At 34.6% G+C, this 10,179-nt stretch overlaps 1 protein-coding gene across 1 annotated transcript in view; it reads right to left on the bottom strand.

The window, feature by feature from the left end:
* Positions 1-2,128: 2,128 nt before the first annotated feature.
* Positions 2,129-10,179, bottom strand: part of ZGRF1 (zinc finger GRF-type containing 1) — a 77,473-nt gene continuing 69,422 nt past the window's right edge. The window contains exons 27-30 of the mRNA XM_055342570.1: positions 4,435-4,611; positions 4,162-4,296; positions 3,198-3,459; positions 2,129-2,823 (exon numbers count right to left, since the gene is read on the bottom strand). Coding sequence (XP_055198545.1) covers positions 2,666-2,823; positions 3,198-3,459; positions 4,162-4,296; positions 4,435-4,611 — 732 coding nt within the window. The 3' untranslated portion in view covers positions 2,129-2,665. The remainder of the gene's footprint in view (positions 2,824-3,197; positions 3,460-4,161; positions 4,297-4,434; positions 4,612-10,179) is intronic.

The raw sequence follows: 10,179 nt of genomic DNA, 5'->3' as shown, positions 1-10,179 counted from the left end.
AATAAACCTTTCTTCAAAGACTTATGAAAGGCCAAGAGGTACATGAAAAGATGTTCAACATCACTAGTCATTAAGGAAATACAAATTAAGACCACATTGAGATGTCTCCTCATGTCTGTTCGAATGGCCAGGATTAAAAAGACAACATATGCCAGTGTGAATGTGGAGAAAAGAGAACCTTTGTGCACTGTTGCTTGTAGGATTATAAATTGATACAGCCACTATGGAAAACAGTATGGAGTTTCCTCAAAAATTTAAAAAATAGAGTACCATATGATCCAGCAACTATGCGTCTAGAAATATATCCAAAGGAAATGGAAACTCTAACTCAGAAAGGTATCTGCTCCCCTATCTTCATAGCAGTGTTATTTATAATAGCTTAGACATGGAAACAGCCCAAGTGTCCATTGATGGATGAATGGATAAGGAAGTTATGATATAGGGGCATCTGACTGGCTCAATCAGTGGAGGGTGTAACTCCTGATCTTGAGGTTGTGAGTTTAAGCCCCACATTGGACATGGAGCTTACTTTAAAAAAAAATAGGAGTTGTAATCTATCTATATGAGTATTATTCAGCCATAAAAAATTAGAAAACCCTACCATTTGTGACAGCATGTATAATGCTAAGTAAAAAAAGTCAGACAAAGACAAATACTGTATGAGCTCACTTACATGTGGCATATTTTAAAAATTTTTTGGTAAGATTTTTTTAAAAAATTGAAAGAGAGCAAGATATGAGCAGGGGGAGGGACAGAGGGAGAAGGAGAAACAGACTCCCTGCTGAGCAAGGAGCCCATTGTAGGCTTTGATCCCAGGACCCTAGGGTCATGACCCGAGCTAAAGACAGACACTTTAAGCCACTGAGTCACCCAGGCGCCCCTATACATGGAATATTAAAAACCAAAAAACCAAACTCCTAGAAAAAAACATTGGACTTGTGATTACTAGAAGTGGAGTGTAGAGGGAGGAGGAATTAGAGGAAGGTGATCAAAAGGTACAGAGTTCCAGTGATGTCATAAATAAGTACTAGGATGTAATACACAACACAATGACTACTGCTAACACTGCTGTATGATAGACAAGAAAGTTGATGAGCTAATATATCCCAACAGTTCTCATTACAAGGAAAATATTTTCCTTAAATATTTTCTTTTTATTGTATCTATATGAGGAGATTGATGTTAGCTGAATCCACTGCGGTAATCACTTCACAATATATGTGAATCAAACCAACATACTGTGTGTCTTAAACTTATGCAGTGATGTATGTCAATTATTTCTCAAAACTGGGGGAAAAAAGAGTAGTCTAAATAAGTGAATTATTATTTTTACAGAATATTAAACAGGAATGAGAATATTAAAAACAATCAATATTCAAAACATGTGAATCAATCTTATGAGAATATTTAATAAATCAGATGTAAAAGCATAATGTGATTCCATTTATAAAAAGTCTGCACGTGATAACACACATTACAAATATATTTTTAGAAATTATGATATCCTGAGAATAACAGTTTAGTATCACTGGTGACATGAAGAGGCTTCCTTGATGTTGATTATGTTCCATGAAGAGAGTGCTTGTTATAAAGATATATTCACTTTGTGAAAATTCACTTAGCTATATACTTGCAATTTATGTACTTTTCTATATATGTGTATTAAAAAATACTTCAAAAAAATCTATTATATAGTCCATATGCCAATAACTCCTGTGTGAATAAATGCACAGGAAAAAGACTAGAAGGACATGACCCGGAGGTAGTCTTTTTACTCATTCATTTGTTCATTCATCCAGCAGATACTTATTGAGCATCTGCTCTACCAGGTATGTGCTGGGTATTGGCCATGGCCAGGTACTGGGCACTGCTATCTCCAGGAGTGAATTTCTAGTGTTTTTCTTTTTATACTTCTAAAAAGTTTTATTGTGAATGTGTTCATTTATAAAATAACAGGACATTATATATATATATATATATATATATATATATATATATATAATATATAAAAGTATATATAAATATATCTATATATTTTATTATATATTTATATATTTATTAACATATTTGTTACAATATATTAAATATATATAATATATATTTAAGATTTTATCTACTTACTCACGAGAGACACAGAGAAGCAGAGGGAGAAGCAGGCTTCCTGCAAGGAGCCTGATGTGGGACTTGATCCCAGATCCTGGGATCATGCCCTGAGCCAAAGGCAAGATGCTCAACTGCTGAGCCACCCAGGCATCCCTATATATATTTATTTTTAAAAGATTCTAATAGAGCTATATACTTTAGAAAGTAGTATATTAACACAACTCTGTAGCCATGTTCTAATAGATGAATTTTTAGATATTTATTTTTGAAGTAACACTGGTATTCTCCAGGAAGGCTTTTCCATGCCCTTTGTAAAATTTATTCCTTTAGCAAACAGAAACCATAATTTTTAGAAAAAAATGTATTTTTATTAGTAGGATTTTATATTACCTTCAACATCTGCCTATCTATAAATATAAGTAAGTGCATTTTTTTGAAGAGCAAATTTTTTATATGTGGCTATTTAATTATATTTAAATATTATAAAGTTTTTTAATAACAACGTTTTAGGCTAATAAAAAATATAGAGTATAAAATGAATTTGAATTTATATAAATACAAATTATCTATACCATATCTTTTGTGAATGTGATTTATCTTTAGATTTATCTTTTTCACTTTTTTTCTGCTTTTCTTCTGCTCGTTTTTCAAAATACTCTTTAAGAAGATGGTTCAGCTGTGGTTCACACTGGCTTGCATGTTGTAATCCATCTCCCCTTCCTTAAAAAGATATAAAACATAAGACAATATTTCATAGTGGTCCCCTACTATTTCAGTCATTTCCCACAGTGGCAAATCCAGGGCTGTTCCCACCTGAACCACTTCAAGTGCTAACTCAAGGTCAATTGTTTTGTTTTGTTTTTTAAAGATTTTATTCATTTATTTGAGAAAGAACATGAGTGGGGGTGAGGGGCAGAGGGAGAGGGACAAGCGGACTCCCCACTGGGCAGAGAGCTCAATATGAGGCTCAATCCCAGGATCCTGAGATCATGACCTGAACTGAAGTCATATGCATAACTGACTCAGCCACCCAGGTGCCCATCAAAAGTCAGTTTTAATTCAAAATGCTTGTATTAAACATATTTTTATTTTACCTTCACAGTGTTGGATTACACGTCCCCAGAGTCGATTTTTCCGCAAACAGGCTAAATTTCCCACGATCAATAAATGCCTCCTTCCTCTGGTCAGTGCAACATTCATTCTTTTTTCTGAATCAATAAATCCTACTTGTCTTGTCCTTACACAGGACAGAATAATGATCTCCTTTTCAGCTCCCTGGAAAGCATCTACTGTGGATACCTGCACAGCTTTAATATCAGGATTGTCAAAGTCCACGGCACTGAGTAAATGACAAAGCTATGGAGGAAAGAAGGAAGAGATCATACAGGGGAGGGAACATGAAGAACTTCAGCCCTGAACCTATTCACAGCAACCATTTTTATTTAACTGGTAATGGGAAATTTTCATTTTCTTTTTTTATGATTCGCACAGATTTGGTAGAAAGTTTCTAAAATGATACATAAATAACTAGGGGAAAATATAAATTAGGAAATAAAATCAAATTGATGATTTATCTATTGCTGGGGAATTTATCTGGATATGCTAATTCAGAGCTGACAAACTAATAAGATGAAAAATATTTTTTAAAAAAGCAAAAAGTAGCTAGGAGTAATTGGCTTATGTGTACATTAATATCTGGTATCTATCTTTGATTAGTAAAATGAAATCATAATGAAAGAACATTTTGGAAAACAAAGATTGAATCCCATCTGTCCCAAAACACAAAGCACACACTGTATCTTCTTCCCTCTAATTTGTTTATTTGCATTTTCGCCCCAACAGCTGTAAACTGAATTTAATTAAACCTTGTTAGGTTTACATTTAATTATACAGAAAAAAAGCCAGAACAGACAAAAATCAGAATTTTTAAAAATATGTTAACTATACTCCCAAAAGTTTTTAAGCACCAAACCAAACCACTACAAATGTAATATCAAAAATTATTTAACATAAAATTATAGTATTTAATATATAAGTACCATACTATATAATACAAACCTTGTACATCTGGGATTTGTATAATGTTATCACCCCAATCATAGAGCCCGCTATCCCACTCGCAATCAGTGATTGAATCAGCTTGAGTGTAAAAGCAGCTTCTGCCACATTATGAAAGCTGTTATCTCTTTCAATCTGGAATAAGAAACAGATCCTAAATTGTATTTCCCAGAAAGGCTATGGAAAGACCACAAAAACCATATAAACAGCAATAGTAAAATTAAAGCAGGAAACTCAACCATGTTGACTCTCATTAACATTAATGTCATTTACCTGTTCCAGTCCTTTAACGTTATAGAAACATAGTGTTGGGAGCCATTCCAATAAAGGGCCCCTCTCTGTTTCGGAAATGCCATCCACAAGGTTTCCTTCATAAAACAGATCATTAGAGATAGCACTGATTGCAGGGTGACAACGATACTGGGTTCTCAACAGAACTGGCTTATGGCCCTAAGAAATTTAAATGCAGAAAAATAAAAAATTGAAGCATTTTTTTCTGCAGGGAAAAAAAATAACATTTTAAAATTTAAAAGTATCTCCACATTGCACTCGTAGAGAATGAATTACAACCATGATGAAATAGACTATAAATAAATTTTTTAATTACTTAAAATAGTTTTATGGTAAACTGTTATTACATCACAAAATTATAAAATATAAAACATGTCAAATCTTCAATTTATTATCTAATAAGTTTGGCACCTAACATAACCTAGGTTTCATAACCTATGTGGAGTTGGACTGACACTAAATTGAAAAGGAATCTTAAAAAAAAAAGAAGTAGAAAGTGTTGTTGATAACTCATTTCTTAATTTTGCTCCATGGGCACAAGCCATCTTTCATTTCGAATCTTCAAAGAAGTTTCCAATTTTGTTAGTGCACTATAAAATCCATATTCCATCTATTTTAGGACTCTTCTAGAGCATGTTCTTTCTTTGAAAAATCTTCCATAGCCCTGTTTGAACATTTGAATAACAGCAAGGTACTCTAATAATAATAACACATAGTAAAAGGCAGGATTAATGATCACATAGATGAGGTATTTTTTATAGAAAAAGAGTAAAAAAAAATCTTTTTAATATAACAGCATGCATAGAATGCTAGCATTTGTTAGAAGAGGGAAAATAAAAAAAAAGAGGGAAATACTTTATGTATTTGCTTACATTGGCATAAATTATCACTAGAAGGATATAAGAAAAAGGTGACAGTTGCTTTGGAGGAGAGAAACTGAGTTGTTGGGGGATAGCAGTGAAAGTCTTCACTCTACTTTCTGGGTTCTCTTCACAAATTCTGAATCACATGACTATGTTAACCTATTCAAAAACATTCTGTGATGCCTGGGTGGCTCAGTGGCTGAGCATCTGTCTTGGGCTCAGGGCATGATCCTGGGATCCAAGATCAAGTCCCGCATCAGGCTCCCTAGAGAGAGCCTGCTTCTCCCTTTGCCTGTATCTCTGCCTCTCTCTCTGTGTCTCTCATGAATAAATAAATAAATCTTTTAAAAAGAAGTTGTAAGAATCTAAATAATTTTTTAAATTAAGGTTTTTAAAAAGCCACTGGAAAGATCTGGCTCAAAAGAATCTTAACACTGACATGGAAGGGGTAGAAAGCTGTGCAATTCAGTTATAATTAAAATCTCAAGACAATTGAAAGCTTAAGTCTTCACAAAATTGAGTACCACTCAACTCAAAACTCAAATCAACTTGAAACTCAGTGTAAGGGGAAACTTCTGAAGAAGGTAGAATAAAACTGCCTTGCAGAATCCATTCTCTAATATCTAAAGGAACGAAGATAACAATACTAAAAACAACAAAGAAAAAAAATTAGTAGCCAAGCAAGCAACAGGTAAAGGTTTATAGCCAACCCAATGCCATAAACTTTAAAAAGTACTTGTCATCAAGAAAGAAAATTTTAAGTGGAAGGGAGAAATGCAGTACAGATCTTCCTTGACTTATGATGGGATAACAACCTGAAAAACCATAAATTGAAATTATCAAAAGTCAAAATGCATTTTAATACATCTACCCCATGGAACACCATAGCTTAGCCTAGCCTACCTTAAACACGCTCAGGATACTTACATTAGCATACAATTGGGCTAAATCATCTAACACAATGCCTAATTTATAATAAAGTGTTGAGTATTTCAAGCGACTTACTTAATACTGTACTGAAAGTGAAAAACAGAATGGTTATATGGGTGCAGAATGGTTATAAGTGTATGAGTTGTTTATTCTAATGATCATGTGACTGACTGGGAGCTGTAGCCCAGCATCATGAGAGAGGATCCTCCTACCACATATTGTTAGCCTGGGAAAAGATCAAAATTCAAAATTCAAAGTAAACATCAAACTGAGAGGACACCTGCAATCCAGGAATATTCCTCATCTGGGAAAGGGACAATATCTCCAACCGTGTGGAGTTAATCCAGGTACAGGATATACAACAAAACCTTAGAAATGAGAGAGTGCATGTAAGCTAAAAAAGACAGCACATATTCTTAATTTAGTTCTATTCCAATCCCATCCCTACAATACTCCACTACCACCATATTTTCAGGATACTAAGAAAATAGAGAATATAGAATACAAATCTGAGGGAGCTACCCAAGCATGAACATCAAGAAATCAAACAGTAATGGTAACTATGCAAACATACTATAGCTTCTCTCCCCAAATTAATGAAATAAAGACAATGAAAACAGGGATCCCTGGGTGGCGCAGCGGTTTGGCGCCTGCCTTTGACCCAGGGCGCGATCCTGGAGACCCGGGATCGAATCCCACGTCGGGCTCCCAGTGCATGGAGCCTGCTTCTCCCTCTGCCTCTCTCTCTCTCTCTGTGTGACTATCATAAATAAATAAAAATTTATAAAAAAAAAAAAAAAAAGACAATGAAAACAATATATATATAACCCAGCCTAGACAAACTATAACCATGAAGCAAGAAAATTTTCAAGTATTCAAGCTTTAGAATATAATCAGAATATAACTGAATGAAATAAAATCTCAGAGGTCAGATGATGAAAAGATAAGAAGATTAAAAAGGAAATTTTTATCCTAAAGAAACAAACTAATTTTCTAAATAAAATAGTATTATTAAAAAATGAACAAACTAAGAGCAGCAAAGAACAAATAGGATTTCTTCATAAAACTCACTATAACCAAATTAAAAACTCAATGCAACTTCAAACTCAATGTAAGGGGAACAGACATAGTAGAACGGCTTCACAGATAATAAAGATGAAACCAAAGTAACATAAATGGAAGACAAAGACACCCAATATAAGAATAACTGGGAGACTTCTTTGTTTTAGAATGAATGTGTCCCCCACTTCAGTTCCTATGTTGCAGCCCTAAACCTCAAAGTGATTGGAGGTGAGACCTTTGGAAGGTAACTAAGTTTAGATGAGATCATGAGGATGGGGTCCTCATGAAAGATTAGTCTCATTATAAGAAGAGGAAGAGGCCAGAGTTTTCTCTCCACCATGTGACGATACAGCCAAGAGAGTTCTTATCAGGAAGCAAATATGAAGGTTCCTTGACATTGGCCTTCCCAGCCTCCAGAACTGTGAGAAATGTCTGTTGGTTAAGCCATCCAGTATATGGCATTTTGTTATAGCATGCTGCACAGACTAAGCTACTGATAGAGAATTCAACAGGTGGAACGAAAACCTTTCATGAAACAAAGAAAGAAAAGAATCTCCATTTTGAGAGAACTTATATGATAGAATGATTAGTTACAGAAAGCTCCACACTGAGATATACAGTTGTGAATTTTACCAACTTCAAGGTTATAAAGAGTTCTTGCATCCAGGTAGAAAAAATTGTAACAAGGGGAAAATAATCAGGCTGGTCCTAAAATTCACAGTAATAGCAACAATTCAACAAGTCAAAGGGCCATTTACATTTAAAGGCAATAGACATTTTGAAACAAAAAGAACTCAGGAAAGTAGGCATCTATGAGCCATTATTAAAAACAAAAAACTGAAGAAGTCCAAGGCACCCAGGTGAAAAGATGTAGTGAATTTTTTAAAAATAGAACTGATTCTAAATAATTGTACAAATTATGATTGTAAAATGAAAAGAATAATGATTTAACTAAAACATAGGAACATGGAAGGGATAAGAAAGGAAGGGAAAGCACAAGAACGCTAATATCTCTACCTTTTAGAGCAAAGAAATCAATCTGTCTAAAATCTCTTGTGAGAGGATCTTTTAGGAAAAAGTATCTCTTATGGGTGACAAAATATTTATTTGAGATTTAATCATTTCTAGTTTCCTTTCAGTTTTTCTACCTCTGCTAAGAAAGTACAGATTACTGAAAGTTGAAACAGGGACACCTGGATGGCTCAGTAGTTGAGCATCTGCCTTTGGCTCAGGGCGTGATCCTGGAGTCCCAGGATGGAGTTCCACATTGGGCTCCCTGCATGGAGCCTGCTTCTCCCTCTGCCTATGTCTCTGCCTCTCTCTGTGTGTCTCTCATGAATAAATAAATAAAATCTTTAAAAAAACAAAACAAAAAACTTCCCAAACTGAATTGCAAAGAGTAAAAAAAAAAAGAGAGAGAAAGTTGAAACAGCAAAATAACCCCTTAAATGCAACTTAAACTATCAACAATGAAAAATAAATAATTAATTAATTAATAATAAATAAACTAGCAACAATGATAACAATAATTTCTTTTGGCAACAGATATTCTATAATCCTTTTGGCTCTAATATTTTAATCTTCTGCTTATCAAAATAGCTTGATTTAGATTATTGCATCAAAACGATAGTAATATTACATAGCTAAGAAAATTGAGGTATATAGGGATCCCTGGGTGGCGCAGCGGTTTGGCGCCTGCCTTTGGCCCAGGGCGTGATCCTGGAGACCCAGGATCGAATCCCACGTCGGGCTCCCGGCGCATGGAGCCTGCCTCTCCCTCTGCCTGTGTCTCTGCCTCTCTCTCTCTCTCTCTCTCTCCCTCTCTCTCTGTGACTATCATAAATAAATAAAAAAAAAAATTAAAAAAAAAAAAAGAAAATTGAGGTATATACATACAATGAAGTATTATTCAGCCATAAAATTTAATCATATAGACCAATGGAATAGAATAGAGGGCCCAGAAATAAACTCACACATAGTCAACTGATTTTTGACAAGCATGCCAAAACCATTCAATGGGTAAGGACAGTTTTTCAACAAATGGTGCTGGGAAAAACAGCACCATTTCTACATGGAAAATAAAAAAGTTGGACTGTACCTTATACCATATACAAAAATTAACTCAAAATGGATCAAAGAATTAACTGTAAGAGCCAAAACTATAAAACTCTTAAAAGAAAACATTGGGGGAAATCTGTATGACACTGGACTGAGCAACAATTTCATCTCTATGACACCAAAATCACAAGCAACACAAGAAAAAAAATAGATATATTGGACTTCATCAAAATTACAAACTTTTGTGTGTCAAGGGGTGCCTGGGTGGCTCAGTTGGTTAAGTGTCCAACTCTTGATTTTGGCTCAGGTCATGATCTCAGTGTGGTGACTATACCCCATGTAAGGCTCTGTACTGGCCTAGAGCATACCTAAGAGTCTGTCTCTCTGGACACTTGGGTGGCTCAGGGAGTGATCCTAGAGTCCCAGGATCGAGTTCTGCATCAGGCTCTCTACATGGAGCCTGCTTCTCCCTCTGCCTGTGTCTTTGCCTCCCTCTCTGTGTGCCTCTCATGAATAAATAAATAAAATCTTAAAAAAAAAAAAAGTCTCTCTCTCCCTCTGCCAACCCCCCTAACTTGCTCATGTGTTCTCTCTCTCAAAAAAAAAAAAAAAAAAAGATATTGTCAAAAGAACAAAAAAATACCTAAGAATGGAAGAAAATATTTGCAAACAATGTATCTGATAAGGATTTAATATCCAGGATATATAAAGAATACATAAAACTCAACATCGAAAAAACAAACATCCCAATTCAAAACTGGGTAAAACACTTGAATAAGCATTTTTCCGAAGATAAGTGCATGAAAAAATGCTG

Source organism: Nyctereutes procyonoides, unplaced genomic scaffold, assembly GCF_905146905.1.
Source record: "Nyctereutes procyonoides isolate TBG_1078 unplaced genomic scaffold, NYPRO_anot_genome, whole genome shotgun sequence".
Lineage (NCBI taxonomy): Eukaryota > Metazoa > Chordata > Mammalia > Carnivora > Canidae > Nyctereutes > Nyctereutes procyonoides.
This window is presented reverse-complemented; position numbering and strand designations above follow the sequence as displayed.